Source organism: Paralichthys olivaceus, chromosome 5 (assembly GCF_024713975.1).
Source record: "Paralichthys olivaceus isolate ysfri-2021 chromosome 5, ASM2471397v2, whole genome shotgun sequence".
Taxonomy (NCBI): Eukaryota; Metazoa; Chordata; class Actinopteri; order Pleuronectiformes; family Paralichthyidae; genus Paralichthys; species Paralichthys olivaceus.
Window position 1 is genome coordinate 28,116,412 of NC_091097.1, and position 17,821 is coordinate 28,134,232.

General features: G+C 41.5%; 1 protein-coding gene across 1 annotated transcript in view; it reads left to right on the forward strand.

Moving 5' to 3' along the window:
• LOC109642464 (G2/M phase-specific E3 ubiquitin-protein ligase) overlaps positions 1-10,235 on the forward strand; it is a 333,983-nt gene extending 323,748 nt beyond the window's left edge. The window contains exon 6 of the mRNA XM_069524570.1: positions 9,750-10,235. Within this exon, the coding sequence (XP_069380671.1) occupies positions 9,750-9,823 (74 nt within the window). The 3' untranslated portion in view covers positions 9,824-10,235. The remainder of the gene's footprint in view (positions 1-9,749) is intronic.
• Positions 10,236-17,821: the final 7,586 nt, after the last annotated feature.

The window sequence follows — 17,821 nt, forward strand, 5'->3', positions numbered from 1 at the left end:
CATGTATGATCAATACAATTATCTGTTGATTGTAAAAGAAAAAGGAAAAAAGTAGATTTGACACATGCAAAGTGATTCAGTTTGTGTTATTCCATCAGTTGTCAGTGTTTTTTATGACACGTGCTTTGGTAGATTTGGTGAATTGTGTTACTGTATTATTGTATTTTGGAAGTGTGTGTCTGTGTTAAGTTACACTGCGTGATTTTGGGCATGAAATTAACTGTTTGGGGAATTGTGTGTTTCAGGTGTGATGTGTGTTAACAGTTTTGAAAAAGTGTTTAAGGTTCTGACAAACGGGTCATAGCGGTTGTAAAAAACTGTAGTTTTCACCGCGCTGTCCAAGTCAGAGAATGGTTCAATATGAATCAGAATATCATTACAGTAACCTATACTTGCCACCATACTCTCCCTTCCTCAATGCAATAGAGGAGTTTTTGTCCACTTGGAGATGGAAGGTGTACGAGCGACAGCCCTACACCAGGCTTACTGTAATGTTCTTGAGTCCATGGAACTAGCCTGTGATGACATTGGTGAGGAGATATGTCAGGGCTGGGTACGGCACACTAGGGTTTTTTCCCCCTTTGCCTGGCAAGGGCAAATATAACGTGTGATGTGGATAAAGTGCTGTGGCCTGACCCAGCCCAAAGACAGGATAATGCTAAATGAAGCTCAATGATCAACTGTGTAAAGTACTTTATTGTGACCAATAAACATTTCTCCATGAGCAACAGGCCTTGACCACTGTGTTTTCAATTTTTTGGTGTAGTGTTTAATGACAGCTCAGCAGTTTTTCTATTTTGACTGACTCGTGCAAGATCTGACAACATTGTTCAGTTTTGAGCACATGTAAAACTATTCTGAGGCGAAAAAGGAATCAGAGGTTTTGTGAATGTAGTTTACAGAAAATAGTTTTGTGTTTAGAATTCTGAGAAAAGGACAGGAGGATTCAAAAAACGTGTTTTAACAATTGTGAAAAACTGTAAATGAAACCAGCTCACACAGTGTACAAGCAATCTGGAAGTAGAGAAAAAAAATTTACGAGTATGGCAGTACCATAAGTAAGACATGCATCAACTGAAAGTGCTTAAAATCTGCTTTACCCATTGCACATCTGTGTCATACACACCACACACTCGACATGGTCCAGACAAATCTGTTCATTAAACATAGTTATGTTATTTTCTCAAATAAATAGCTCTTGTTTTACAATAACTAATAAAAACAAATAAAACACCAACCTGTTCCTTGGATCAGCCGTTGACATATCTGCATTCTTTGATACAGATTACAGATGATTGATTCAAAGCACATTCACTTACTTTACACACAATAACACCACATGATGTGTCATCCTTTTGATGAGCGTGTGTAATAGTCTCACAGAACCAGCTGGAGCAGTTGAGGCCTCGCTGCCTCATGAAAGCCCTGTGTAGCATAATAAAAATGTATAAAACTTCATTGAAAAATCTGTGAAACCCCGCCACACCATTGCCCCCCTCTACCTGGTCACTGCACTGCATTTTTGTAATGCCTCTTTCTGTGCCCCAAAAGGATCCACATAAACAGAGCGCCTCTCCTTTGGATACATCACCTGGACAAATTAGAAAAGGCAAATAAGGAATTATTCAAACAACAGGGGCTGTATATTGTGATTATAGCCACAGCCCCTTACTGTTAGTGTCCAGTGTTGGTTCTCGCAGACAGCTCTAACCATAACATCGTAGTCCAGGGGATCCACTTGCATTTATGCAATATAGTACACAGAAAACATTTTTCAAATGATCAATCTGCTCTAATATTGAGATGCATAATAATCAAACATAGGACAAAGAAAACAAACATATAGGCCTACAAGTGAAGGAATAAAACAATCCTCCCTAATTTTCAGTGTAATCACATTTATCACTTACCTTCCTCAGTCCTTTTGTTTTCCCTTTCCAAATGTCAGTCATCTGGAAAGAATCAACTAAAAACTCCTGGCCTTTGCCTCCCCCACTGAATTGCCTCAGACAAAGTGTGAGGTAGGCATTTATGATCTGTAATGAAATCAAATTTTTACCCACAGGTGAATGCAAAATAAAATGCTGAAACCTTTGCTTACCTCACTTTCCAGAAGTGTCCCTGAAGAAAGGTGTTCCCGGAGGTTGTGTGTGAATAGACGATATGGACCAATTTTGCTCCACAACACCTCTGGTGCTTGCCAGGCCCAGATTGTCTCTACTACTATGCAGAAAAAAGTTGACAGATTACTTGCAATAAACATTAGAAAAATAATTGTACTCATTATTTGCTATTACCTGCTTCCAAAGTGTCTAAATTGACTTTTGTGCCAAGTTTTTCGGGGACAAACACTGGTGAGATGGCTGGAGATGACAGTGAGATGGCAGGAGGGGAGGGTGAGTCAGCTGGAGATGAGGGTGAGACGGCTGGAGATGAGGGTGAGATGGCAGGAGGTGAGGGTGAGACAGCCGGAGGTGAGGGTGAGACAGCCGGAGGTGAGGGTGAAACATAGATGGCTGATGGTGAGTCAGTAACCCATTTGTGGGGGATACGTGGCGTGGGCTCAGTATATCGATTTAGTTGTTCGATGTTGACCTTGTTGAATCATTTTGCTTTTCTCTGTAACCATCTAAATCAGTGAGTAACCATAGCAACCCCATAGACTGACAGAGGCCTAGTGGTTAAGGCACTTGCATCATGTGACATGAGTCTGGGTTCAAGACCTGGTGAAGGGTGGGACATTTTGCTTCCTTTTTGAAAATTTAAATAACAATAAAAATAAGCCACACAGCAACACACAATGAAATCAGAGCTCGTTCATGAAGCAGCAGGTCAGAAACTTAGTTGAAGAACAGTGGAAACAGTGAAACACAGAGTTTCTCTCTGGTCACAGCTGCTCAGTGATCAGCTGCTTCATGATCAGAGCTGAAGCTGCAGTTGGTTTGTATCGAGCTGCAGTTTCTGATTCCTCCTCCACTCTGACCTGCTCTCACTGTAACTAATAAACGCTCATCACTAGTTATCAGGACCTGATCAGAACATGAACTAACTCAGTGTTTGTTTGATTCCAGAGTTTATTAAACTCATTTAAACATCATGAAAAATGACTTGTCAACATGTTGTGCTCAGTACAACATGAGAGGAGACCCTCACAGTCAGGACTCTTAACTTAACACATGATCTTAAGTTATTACTAATCATCCCCATAAAAGATGAACTATGAACTCGTTGTTTTTAAGTGTGAACTGACTCAACACTGCAAACAGCAGCTACTGCACAACAGTCAGCACTGACAGGTAGAAGTAGTAGAACTGGATCATCACACTCCTGTGACCAATCCTGCTCAAGACTGAGGTTAGGACCGCCCTTACTCATTTGCATATGATACGATAGATATGATAGAAATACAGAATAAATAAATGTGGAAATAAACAAATGTATAAATAAATAAATGTGGAAATAAAATTAAGACATTTATTTATTTATTTCCACATTTATTTCCACATTTATTTCTACATTTATTTATTTATACTTAGGTCATTTCTTGTTGTCCATACATGTGAGGTCTGGGGGCGAGGGAGGTGGTAAATTTTAAGGGGAGATAGAAAGTGACAGTGTGGTGGTCAGACACAGTGAGTGGGGTAACAGAGAGTGGTGAGGTACTACAGGAACTTGTGAAGACAAGATCGAATTGATTCCCGGCCCGGTGGGTCAATGAATGCAGAGGAGTGCAGCTTCTCTGGGGGGATGTTGGAATCACCCAGGACAACCATCCATCTCATCAAAAAGTCACGGAGAGGACCAGGAGGGCGATAGATCACCACAATGTTGAGTTTGAAAGGAAGTGTGACAGAGACAGCATGGAATTCAAGAGCAGATCTGGGAAGGTGGTCCAGGGGAAGGACCTGGTAGGACCACATGGGGGAGAGGAGGAGACCAGTTCCTCCTCCTCGATCTGTTTGTCTCGGGGGTGTGAAAAGGAGTAGGCAGATGAGAGGGCAGCTGGAGTGGCAGTGTTTTCTGGAGTGATCCAGGTCTCAGTAAGGGCCAGGAAGTGGAGAGTCTGCAGGGAGGCATAGTAACATAATTAACAGATATGTATGTCACGTTGTCTTAGGGAAAGTCTTTGAATTTCATATAGAATAACATTGATATCTGTGCTTTTCTGTTCCTGCTGCATATACAGTATGAAGTAGCGTGAGCTTAACTTAGCAACACCACGAAAAAACTTTACTGTAAGGTTATAAAGTTAATGTTATTTCCATAGGACATGAATGAAAGAACGAATGTTATAAACAAATTAATGAAATAATTAATAACAACTTAATAACAACACTAGGGGACACTAGTAAATGCCAGGAATGTGTCAAGAAAAATGTTTCTCCCCGTCGGGGAATCAGGCCTGGGCTTCCGCGCCCGGGCCGCGTATAGTAAGCCTTAACTCTCTTAACTTTTCCCATTCATTCTCTATGGTAGTTTCTTAACACTACGGATGTAATATATTTTTGACCACTTGTGTACCAGGTGTAATTTAGGGGCGCTGTTTCCCCGTTTTCCCACCTCTAAATTCAATGGAGGGCATCGGCGGCCACAGTAAAGTACAGTAAACGCGTGACAGGCGGAGATACTGTCCACTATACTAATGAGGATTGGTGCAATACCATAATCAACTACATGGAGAGTACGGTGGCGCTGTTCTGTTAAAGATAAGTCATTGGTTGTGTTGTCTTTGTGATTCACATCAGGACGACAAGAAGAGAGTTTTTATCACTGTGGGTGTACCAGGAGCTCACACATTGGATTTTGAGACTAGGTACTGGCTGATTTACTGTGTCTGAGTGATAGAACCGGATTTTCTGTATTTTTATAAACCTTTTAGGAAGTTTGGACTAAAACTTTGAAGAAGAAAATGGAAAAGGTTTTTCAGTCCACCTCAGTGACTGTGTCCATGCTGTGTTTCACTTAGATTGTTATTATATGATCAACTTGCTGATTTATACAAACAATGTAAGGACCAGTAAACAGAAACGTGTAAATCACTCTACCATCTCTCTCCAAATTTGCGAGATCAATAAAGTTTCAATTATTAATTATTAAATCTCTTTTTAAAAAGTCAAACAAAAACCAAAAAAGTCAAACCTTTGAAGAGGCAGATACCATATTATGGGATTCTGAAGATGACCTTGGCGGTGAGGAGGCAGTTATAATAAGAAGCAGCAGTGGGGATCTCACACAGGTAATGTGAAATCATCAGGATATGGAGGTAGAAATACTGAAGCCTAACCAGTAAAAATAGAGCAATGCACTGTCATATTAATAGTTTATATATTAATAGTAATAGTTAATTTGATTCTATGAATTCAGAAATTCAGTTGTGCATCCACAAATAAACTATGTCCTATATTTGTTATGGCATATGCACTCTGTTTCCCCAATATCATATGGGCACAGGAATGAAATAAGTTACAGTGCTGTAGAACTCTTACTGTACTTCACCCTATGTTTATAGAGCTTCATTTTGATTAGCAATTCAGTGCTTTTTGCTAATTTAAAACATTTTATATTGCAAAAAATCAACTAAGACCTGATGAAAACCTGTGGAATTCCACCCTAAGGTGGACTGTAAGATGAGGCATGTCTGATTTCTGACTGCATTGTACTATATAATGTATGTGAATTTACAAGGTTTGACTTTTTCCATTTCATCAGAGTGCAGAGCTGAATGCAGTGCCTATGCAGGATTTACAACTCCCACTGCCATCAGCTGATGGCCTGCTCATACTAGATGAGCAGGCCATAAACAAGAAGGCAGTGCAAACTGCACAGGTAAGATGCATCACTGCAAGCAACTCTAAACACATCCTTTAAACACAACTTTACTTAACTTAACTGTTAATGTCATACTGATGTTGGAAAATAACTGCAGCTAGTATTAAAAACGAAGCCGGACATCCTGGTGTCTTTTATGGATCTTTTACTGATGAAAAACGACAATCAGAAGTACACAAAAACATGGACCTCTTCTTCTAGCTAACACGTTCTTCTTCCTCTATGGTACTAAACTTTGACCTTTTTCTCTCTCATCTCATTGCATGCATAACCAAATGCCACCTTCTGGTCTAAAAGTGCAACATCACATAAATTAAATCATGTGTTGCCATAATTATTTTTAACTGTATTTTTCACTGTTTTTATATAAATCATGAAATGATGATTGATTGGATGAATAATAATGAACTAAAGATATAACAACTGTTGTTGGGGCTAACTTGTCCTGGGATATAAAACAAATTGCAAATAGAAAGCCTGTGTTAAAAACTACAGTTTGTGAGAGGGTCTTATGAAAAGATGAAAAGAGGGAAACATTGGATCGAGTATTATTTTGACCTTTACACAAACATACCAAAACGGGATAGGATAGAGGCTTTAGCCTCTGCTTCATTCATTGACCTCTATGCTTTTGTCATGTGTATGTTTTGTTGTTTTGGCAGGATGGTGAACTGAATTTCAATTTGCCCTCCAATTCAAGCAGCCAGCTTTCCCCATCAACCTCAGCCAGCAACCCAGGAAATCCACATATCACACGGTGTGCTTTAACTTGCAGGATAAAGGTTGTTCAAGATCTTTTGGCTTTATTCTTTAACTTTTAAATCAAAAGTACACAGGAGAGGGGTGATACACTCAAACTAAGTCAAAATTAACACAGCCAAACCATCAGCTAAAAACATAACTATAAAATGCGCTTTATTAAATATCAGGTCACTAAATTCAAAATCTTTACTTATAAATGATCTCATTACTGATCATCAAATAGATTTATTATGCTTAACCGAAACTTTAAATCTGATCTATCCATCAACCCCCGACCAAAAGAGAGTTATAACTCTTTCGAAAATCTTAGAACCAGCCTCGTCCACCCAAGCCTGACGTCACATAAACCAATTAATATAGTCATCATATATCGTCCACCCGCCCCTTACTCTGAATTCCTATTTGAATTCTCTGAATTTTTATCAGAACTAGTCCTTAAAACAGATCAAATCATTATAGCCGGTGATTTCAATATTCATGTAGATGTTGCCAATGACAGCCTTAGTTCAGCATTTAAATCAATAATAGACTCGATTGGTTTCACTCAACATGTGAATCAACCGACCCACTGCCTGAATCACACTCTTGATCTTGTCCTGACATATGGCATTGACATAGAAAATATAACTATTCCAACAGAACCCACTTCTGTCTGACCATTTTTTACTTACATTTGAATTCAGAATTGTTAATTACGTCAATTCTGGACGGAAAGTCTATTACAGTCGATGTTTATCCGACAAAACTGTTCACAAATTTAAAGAACTGCTCCCCTCCTCACTTCCCTCTCAGCCATGTGTCAGTACAATACAAGAAGATTATCAAAACCTTACTCCCACACTAGTTGATAACTTTGTTAATAGTACTGCAGCCTCACTAAAAACAGCACTTGAAGCTGTCGCCCCATTAAAAAAGAAGAAAGTAAGTCAGAGGAGATTAGCTCCGTGGTATAATTCCCAAACGCGCGTTCTAAAACAGACATCGCGGAAGCTAGAAAGGAAGTGGCGCTCCACCAATCGCCAAGACTTCCACCTAGCCTGGAAGAATAGCCTTATAAATTACAAAAAAGCACTTAGAAATGCCCAAACCTCGTATTATTCATTACTAATAGAAGAAAACAGGAACAACCCCAGGTTCCTCTTCAGCACTGTAGCCAGGCTGACAGAAAGTCACACCTCTACTGACCCATCTATTCCTCTAGATCTGAGAAGCAATGACTTCATGAGCTTCTTCACTAATAAAATTACAACCATCAGGGATAAAATCCACCACCTCCTCCCAGTGAATAACACGGATTCATTGTCTGGTCCTGAAACCATAGCACCAGATTTATGTCTAAACAAATTTTACTCTATTGATCTTCCTGAACTGACCTCGTTAGTTTCATCATCTAAACCAACTACTTGTCAGCTGGACTCTGTTCCAACTAGACTTTTTAAAGAAGTCCTCCCCCTAATTGACAGTTCCATTTAAGATCAGATTAATATGTCTTTGCTAACCGGCTACGTACCACAGGCTTTTAAGGTAGCCGTTATTAAACCTCTGCTTAAAAAGCCTACGCTTGATCCAGAGGTTTTAGCTAACTATAGACCCATATCCAACCTGCCCTTCATTTCCAAAATCCTAGAAAAAGCCGTTGCTAACCAGCTGTGTGGTTACTTAGATAGTAACGGTTTATTGGAAAAATTTCAGTCAGGATTTAGAACCCATCACAGCACAGAAACAGCACTATTGAAAGTCACTAATGACCTTCTTATGGCATCAGATGATGGACTTGTCTCTGTCCTCGTCTTGTTGGACCTTAGTGCAGCCTTCGACACAATAGATCATAAGATTCTGCTACAGAGATTAGAACAACATATAGGAATTAAAGGAACAGCACTACACTGGTTTAAATCATATTTATCAGATAGATTCCAATTTGTAAATGTTAACAATGACTCCTCCATGCACATGCAAGTTAATCATGGAGTTCCACAAGGTTCTGTCCTTGGACCAATACTCTTCACCCTATATATGCTCCCCTTAGGCAACATTATCAGACAGCACCACATACAATTCCACTGCTATGCAGACGACACCCAATTGTATATTTCCATGAAGCATGATGAATCTAATCGCCTAGTTCAACTTCAGGAATGTCTCAAAGATATCAAGGCCTGGATGACCCAAAATGTTCTACTTTTGAACTCAGACAAAACTGAGGTTGTTGTAATTGGCCCTAAAAATCTCAGAGAAACACTGTCTGACCAGATAGTCACTTTGGATGGTGTCAGTTTGGCTTCCAGCTCCACTATGAGGAACCTTGGAGTGTTGTTCGACCAAGACATGTCATTTGACCCCCATATTTACCTAGTGTCTAGGACGGCTTTCTTCCATCTGCGCAATATTAACAAAATTAGAAACATCCTGTCTAAGCAGGATGCTGAAAAACTAGTCCACGCGTTTGTAACCTCTAGATTAGATTACTGCAACTCTCTATTAGCAGGATGCTCCATGAAGACTGTTAAAAGTCTCCAGTTGGTCCAAAATGCTGCAGCACAAGTGCTGACAGGAACTAGAAGGAGAGATCATATCACTCCTGTCTTAGCTTCCTTACATTGGCTCCCGGTAAAATTTAGAATAGAATTCAAGATCCTGCTCCTCACATATAAAGCTCTTAACAATCAAGCCCCTTCATATCTCAAAGAGCTGATAACACCTTATTATCCAAGTAGATCACTTCGTTCCCAAAACACAGGCTCTCTAGTGGTTCCAAGAGTCTGTAAGAGTAGAGCAGGAGGTAGAACATTTAGCTATCAGGCTCCTCTCCTGTGGAACCAGCTCCCACTCTGGGTTCGGGAGGCAGACACTGTCCCAGCATTTAAAGTAAAACTAAAAACCTTCCTCTTTGACAAAGCCTATAGTTAGGGCTGGATCAGGTGAGTCCTGAACCATCCCTTAGTTGTGCTGCTATAGGTTTAGACTGCTGGGGGAACTCCCATCATGCACTGAGCACTTCTTCACTTCCCTCTGTCTCTCTGTCTCTCTGCCCCCCCACACCTCTTTATTTATTTATTTATTTATTTATTTATTTATTAGTTTTAACATGTCATCATGTCAAAGTGTCACTTTGTCCTCCCATAGTCCCTCTGGCTCTTCTCTCTATCTCGTTTCAGATAACTCCGGCACCGGGACTACAGGACCACAACGACCACCATCACCATTGTCTTCATTTATTACAAGAACTTAGCAATTTATTAATATATCTAGTCATGTTGTAGATCTATACATTGTTATTGTTATGGTTAGCCTTGATTTTGATGGTGCCAAATTGTTACCAGTCTCTCTCTCTCCACCTCATCTCTCTCTTCTCTCCCCCGCTCTCCACCCATCTCTCCTTTCCTCCCCCCTTACTTTTCTTTCCTCACCCCAACCGGTCGAGGCAGATGACCGCCCACATTGAGCCTGGTTCTGCCAGAGGTTTCTCCCTGTTAATGAGGGAGTTTTTCCTCTCCACAGTCGCCTGTGCTTGCTCATTGTGGGAACTGTTGGGTTTCTCTATGTTACTATTGTTTTAAGGTCTTGACCTTTAAATGTAAAGTGCCTTGAGATAATGTAAATTATGAATTGGCGCTATATAAATAAAATTGAATTGAATTGAATTGAATTATTCATGGACATGGTATAATGAATTCGACTTTAAAGATGGAATTTGTAAATGAAAAAGCTGTAATTTTGAGCCTAACCCACTTTAAAGGCTAGACTTGTTTTAAAGAATGTATTAGGGTTGTCCATCTCTGGAAGAATTGTTTAAGTGTTTAATGTTACACTGCCAAAACAGCATTATTATATTAATTATAATGCTGAGTTTTCATGTTTACCTAATCTGCAAGTTGATTTTGCTTGTGTGAAATGTGGCCTTCAGTATGATTATGTAATATTTCAATTATATCACTTTAATTTACTGTCACAGTGTCACCACATAATAACTTCATGCCATCTCAGGTATTTTTATAGAATGTGTGTGCATTTTACCACCAGTGACCTATAGTGATACTTTAAAGTTCTCAATTGGTCTGAATTGACAAACTGCACAGATTGGGCATAATTCAAATTTATTCAGGGTTGCAGGCCAGGATTTCAAAAAAGAATACAGAACAATAAATAAAATATTTTCACAAAAATATCAAGCGTTTGTGCTGTTTTCTACTCACTTCGACATTATAGTGCTTGTTCAATGTCAGTTTGTCAGTTACATGTCACTTAATGTTTGTACTACTTGGTTGTAGAAGTAATAGACATCTTGTGATTTTTGTGTGATGAAACATAGATTACATCAAGAGTTCATGGGGTCAACAGGAGTTCAGTCAGAAAACTCCAACTCCTTGACAACCTGAGAGTCATCATGACTTTTCCACAGGCTGGTAATGGATGTCCACTTGTCTTTATTGATCTATTTTGTCATGTTTTTAATGTTTTGTTTTATATTTTAAATAGACATTAATATTTAAACATGAAAATATAAACATAAAACCAGTCTGGTCAGGGCTTGATACAAACCCACATAAGTCAATCAGACTCAAACATAAATTCACTGCATAACGATAACGTGAAGGTGAGGAGGGAAACTCATCAGCTGATCAGATATCAAATTGTTCTACTTCACAGCTAAACTCACTGGCCCCTACAGGATACTATGAAATATAACTGAGTTACAGAGATGCAGTGATGGCTTCTCTTAGGTGCAAATACAAGCTCACAGCCTGATATGGATCTGTTGGTAGAGTCAGATGAGACTCGGCCATAAAAATATGGCACAGTTCATATACATCTGGATCACATGGTATTGGCGAAATACACATTCATCTTTGCACAGTTGAACATGTTCATCTTCAACGGAGGAAAGGAAGTCTCGGGTCCCATAGAGTTGAGGTAATGCATACATCACATTGGGCCGACCGCTGGGGACATTGGTGTTTTTTGATGGTCTGATGGTGTGTGCATTCCAAACCTGTGCAGTATCATCCAACTCATCCTGTTAAAAAGAATAAAAAGGAAAATACAAATACAATTAGGAAGAACTGTACATACATACACACTTAAATATAGCACTCAATTATGACATCCACCCTCCTCTTCCTCCTCTTTTTTCTTTCCTCTCCTCTCCCTCCCCTGACCTCCTTTCTGTCTCCTTCTCTCTTCCTCATTCCTGTTTATACCCCTCCCATTTCACTCACATACCCACCCCCTCACATATGAAAACACTGTTATGCATAAACTCACCTGGATGAGTCCCATGCAACAAAACTGAAGGATGGCCTTGTCCAGAAACCCACCGTCAAAGAAGCCATTATCTCTGAGGTCTGCAAACAAGGAGAACCAGAACTCCACACACTGGCTGCGAAGAAAATTCCACCAATATTCTATTCTTTGGTTGGCGGTGCTTGCTCCCTCCAAGTAACTGTCAGCAGTGCCGTCTGGAGGAATGGGGATGAGGAACCTCTGGAAGTCTCTCACACAGCCATTTTCAGTGCCAAGATCGCCCCTAACAATTCTGGGGCAGCCCCCAAAATGTTGCACTGCTTCAGTGTAATAGCCTCCGATCAGCTTCGGGTCACTGTTTGTCGTGTACACATTAAGCCAGATTAATTTTCTAGAGAAACCATCAATGCTTCCATTGATGCAGAAGCCATATGGCTTCAGTTTATCATATGAGTCCATGCGCCAGATGAAGTTCGGCCCTTTTGAGAAGCACCTCCTTCTTCTTAGGCGTCCTGCTTTTCTCAATGCCACCCCCCTCGGATCCAGTTCCTTTAGTGCCAGCCTCACATCCTCTTTCCTCACCCGTAGTCCACATTCTCTGCACTTGGTATACATCCAGCAATACCCATGTAACAGCCCGGAGTGTTGCAGTTGGTTTCGAATAAAATCCACTAAGACTGCAAGATCCGAATAGTCTTTCCGTCGAGAAAGTCCTCTCTCGCTCAGGAATCTTTTGAGGTGTCTCTCGCTGATTTCAAAGCCGTGTCTACTGCTGAGCACCGTTTTTATCTCGCTGTATTTTAGGCCCATTTCAAAATAAAATTCAATGAACTTCTCCCACTCCATGTTTGTGTCTGTTTGTTTTCGTTACCGTTCGTTGTTTCGTGACCCGGATGTACATTATCCTAAATACGAGAAAGTTTTGCGAGATCTCGCAAAACTTTCTCAGGATCTCGCAAAAGTCCGTCCTTTTTTTTTTTTTTTTCACCCATCATTTTTTTTCCCCCGTGTCCCCTGAGGGGCTCCATAGATTTACATGTTTCTGTTTACTGAATAAATCAATGAGTTAATCATATAATAAGAATCAAAGTGAAACACAGAATGGACACAGTCACTGAGGTGGACTGAAAAACCTTTTCCATTTTCTTCTTCAAAGTTTTAGTCCAAACTTCCTAAAAAGTTTATAAAAATACAGAAAATCCTGTTCTATCACTCAGACACAGTAAATCAGCCAGTACCTAGTCTCAGAATCCAGTGTGTGAGCTCCTGGTACACCCACAGTGATAAAAACTCTCTTCTTGTTGTCCTGATGTGAATCACACCGCATACAAGTTACTCCAGATCCAGATCCAGATGGACACGATGGTGATGAAGCTGACAGAGATGAAGACGATGTACAGGCCAAACAGCAGGCTGTCGATGACCTTCCACATCATTTGCCATTCCTCTGACGTGTTGCTGCTCTGGAAATGTTTGTCCACCTGCAGACGGATGGCCATGAGGTCTCTGCTCAGCCGTCTCAGCTCCTCCAGGCCTGGCTCCACACAAGGTTTCTCTGGAGGAGTGTTCTAAAGATCTCTCACTGAGATGTGGCTCATGTTGTTGTTCATTGATGAGGCTCATTTGTTTGCCTGTTATTTTGCAGGATTATGCAAAAACCGCTGGATGGATTCAGGAAATTTGAAAGATGTGGTAGGAATCCCAGATATCTTACAGATCAGTCTTTGTAAATACAGGGAACACAAACTTGTCAATCTTAGGCCTCAGAGGAAATTACTTTTCAAATTCCAGATCACTGTACAAAGACAACACAACCAATGACTTATCTTTAACAGAACAGCGCCACCGTACTCTCCATGTAGTTGATTATGGGGTTGCACCAATCCTCGTTAGTATAGTGGACAGTATCTCCGCCTGTCACGCGGAGGCCAATCGTGTATAGCCGTAGAGGACTGATAGCCAATCAGATTGCAGCACTCTGTGTCCCGTCTCTCCGGTGCTGCTGAACGCGCTGCAGAAGCCTTGTAAGACAGGTGAGTGGGTTTGATTCCCACTAGAAGCAAATATAGTTTATGTTTGGTTGATTTGATCAAATGTTTTGAACTTCATACAATTAAAATGGTATTTAATTCTATTATATCTGTTTGTTGGGCTCATTTCCATTCTATGGTACACTTGTTTAATTCATTAAATTGTTAATACAGTTCTGAAGCAAGGCTAAGATGCTCACAAAAATAATAACACAAATAAAACACAAACTAAAGATATATAAATGGCAGTGTAATCCTAAACATAACAGTTATCAATTGCTCAGTTTGGAATGAAATTGAAATAAAACACAATGTCAAATGTGTTCTGGATTTTATATTAATACAACTGTCATTCATTTTTTTGCACTGCCCATCTATTCTGTTCAGCCTCAAACAATTTGGAAGCTTGGAACCGGCTCTAGGTCATCTCGTTGACCATGCCCTGTTCCTTGCTGCTGTGGAGAGAGTGAGCAGCACCAAATTCCTGGGGGTGCACATCAGTGAGGACCTCTCCTGGACCACCAACACCGTATCACTGGCGAAGAAAGCCCATCCTTTCCAGTTGCATCACTGTGTGGGGCGGGAGCTGCACTGACTACAACAAGAAAGCCCTGCAGCTCATAGTAAACACAGCTGGAAGGATCATTGGTGCCCCACTCCCCTCCCTACAAGACATATACACCACCCGCCTGACCGGCAAAGCGAACACAATTGTGAGTGATGCAAGCCACCCCGCACACAACCTGTTCAGCCTCCTTCCCTCTGGGAGAAGGTATAGGAGCCTCCGTTGCCGCACCACCAGACTCACCAACAGCTCCATCCACCAGGCTGTCAGGAAGCTAACTTATATTCCATCACTGCCAAAAGAAACAGAAATATTTCCACCTAAATCATTCATGCAAGGTCTTTAAAAATAATTCACATAATGATGATATAAACAATTAACAGCCTCAGTAAAACACAGAGACACACAACATAAGTGTCAGTGAGAGACTAAAAACGCCTCCAGATATGTACAAGACTGTAAGAGGTCAGGATGTAAAAACCCACATACAGTATGTAACATCACTGTACTAAGACACCTTAGCAAAAAAAGAAAGAAACTACTTCTTCTACTACAACTGAGAAAACAACTTAAAAAAACTTCTACAAAAGGCTGATACCACTGAGAAACATGGAATGACAACTTGAAGAAAGTGGCTTGACTTACCATTGAGTTGTGTTGGTCGAACTTGAAGATAAAAACTTTATCTTTTACTGTACTTTACTGTGGCCGCAGATGCTCCCCATTGAATTTAGAGGTGTGAAAACGGGGAAACAGCGCCCCAAAATTACACCTGCTACACAAGTGGTCAAAAAGATATTAAATCCGTAGCGTTAAGAAACTACCATAGAGAATGAATGAGAAAAGTTAAGGAGCAGGGTTTCCGGTTCCGCTAACAAAAACAGGGAAATAGCGCCCCCAAATTACACTCGGTGGCCAGAAATATATTACATCCGTAGTGTTAAGCACTACCGTAGAGGATGGATGGGAAAAGTTAAGAGAGTTAAGGTTTAGTATACGCGGCCCGGGCGCGTAGACCGGGGTTCGATTCCCTGACGAGGAGGAACATTTTTCTTGACACATTCCTGGCATTTACTAGTGTCCCCGTGTTGTTATTAAGTTGTTAGGAACAGAAAAGCACAGATATCGATGTTATTCTATGTAAAATGCAGAGACTTCGCGCTGGAGAGCATCCTGCAAAAGGTCATGAAATCCCAAAGTCTCACATATCGAGGGCAGCGAATCCAAGTCTTCAGAGTGTTAAGAGTAACGGCTGGATGGTGAACTCAGGTGCAGACACAGACAAGGAGGCAGGAGTTGGGAAAGTTATTTATTGAACTTAAGACTGAGGCTGGAGTGATGGGGTTAAGGGTGGCAGGACCAGAAGAATGTCCCAGGCGGAGGGTTTGAGGCTGAGTTCCAGGTTAGCAGGTGAGTACTCGGTGAGTTGGCAAAGGGCAGGGACCGGAGCCAGAACAGGAGGAGCTGGAAGGGAAATGGAGAACAGGATGAGACCAGGCAACAGTTAGTATACAGCAAATGGCGGGAAGCATCCCGCAAATGGCGGGATGCTCCAATCCTCTCCTCTCCTCTCCCAGCATGTGCCCCTGGTCCTCCGTGTGGGACTTTGACTTGATGATTTGCCTCTCCTCTCCCAGCATGTGCCCCTGGTACTCCGTGTGGAGCCCCTGGTACTCCGAGTGGAGCCCCTGGTACTCCGTGTGAGACTTTGACTTGATGATTTCTCTCTCCTCTCCCAGCATGTGCCCCGGGTACTCCGTGTGGCACTTTGACTTGATGATTTCCCTCTCCTCCCCCAGCATGTGCCCCTGGTACTCCTAGTGGAGCCCCTGGTACTCCGAGTGGAGCCCCTGGTACTCCGAGTGGAGCCCCTGGTACTCCGTGTGAGACTTTGACTTGATGATTTGCCTCTCCTCTCCCAGCATGTGCCCCTGGTACTCCGTGTGAGACTTTGACTTGATGATTTCCCTCTCCTCCCCCAGCATGTGCCCCTGGTCCTCCGTGTGGGACTTTGACTTGATGATTTGCCTCTCCTCTCCCAGCATGTGCCCCTGGTACTCCGTGTGAGACTTTGACTTGATGATTTCCCTCTCCTCCCCCAGCATGTGCCCCTGGTCCTCCGTGTGGGACTTTGACTTGATGATTTGCCTCTCCTCTCCCAGCATGTGCCCCTGGTCCTCCGTGTGGAGCCCCTGGTACTCCGAGTGGAGCCCCTGGTACTCCGTGTGAGACTTTGACTCGATGATTTCCCTCTCCTCTCCTCTCCCAGCATGTGCCCCTGGTACTCCGTGTGGGACTTTGACTCGATGATTTCCCTCTCGTCCCCCAGCAGACCTCTAAAAATACATGCGAAAATACGTCGAATGGTGTTGCTATGACTTTTCTAAGAATTCCGTCCAATCATTCTCTCCAAACTCACAGAAAAACGCGGCCAAAACCGACGAATGGGACTCAAGGTCTAACGGCCAAAAGAGCGAGAGGGCATCAACGGGCATCTTTCGGCCACTTCATTTTGTGCTGAAACACTTCTCCTAGCCACAAACGGAGTCCGACAGACATGATTTTTTTTTTTTTTTTTTTCTCTTTTTTTTTTTTTTTTTTGTTACATCTGGTGAAACTAGAGTTTGTTTCCGACGCACACATGTCAGTCACTCTGACATCTCTCGGTGCGGTGGTTTAGGCTGAGTCGATTGACCGAGAAAAGTTTTCCGGTCTCATTTCTCCATTGACTCCCATGTTCATTTTTGGGGGGGGAAAAAAGTCAGAAAAGCAGGAAAAAATGCGAAATAACTCGCTCCCACGGTCTCCTTTCTGAACTCTCGCCAATAAAAAAAAGAATAGATCTGTACGTTCGGGGAAGTTTTTTGAGTAAGGGACTTTGACTTGATGATTTGCCTCTCCTCTCCTCTGCTCTCCTCTCCTCTGCTCTCCTCTGCTCTCCTCTGCTCTCCTCTCCTCTCCTCTCCTCTCCTCTCCTCTCCTCTCCTCTCCCAGCACGTGCCCCTGGTACTCCGTGTGGGACTTTGACTTGATGATTTGCCTCTCCTCCCCCAGCATGTGCCCCTGGTAGTCTGTGTGGAGCCCCTGGTCCTCCGTGTGGGAAGGGGAAAAAAAAAATCAAAAAAAAAAAAAAAAAAAAAAAAAAATCAAAAAAAAAAAAAAATCAAAAAAATCAAATCAAATAAAACATTATAAGGTGCCCATAAACATGATCCTAAAACATTATAAGGTGCAAAAGGTGAAATAGAAACATATGCAGTCATGATTTAGCAGCAGTTATGGGGAGGTATGAACAGATATGAATGACTGCACTCATTATATTTTGATGTAGCTTAGAAATATGAGCAACTGAAAGATGTAGCAGAATGAGAATTGTTATAAACTAAACGAA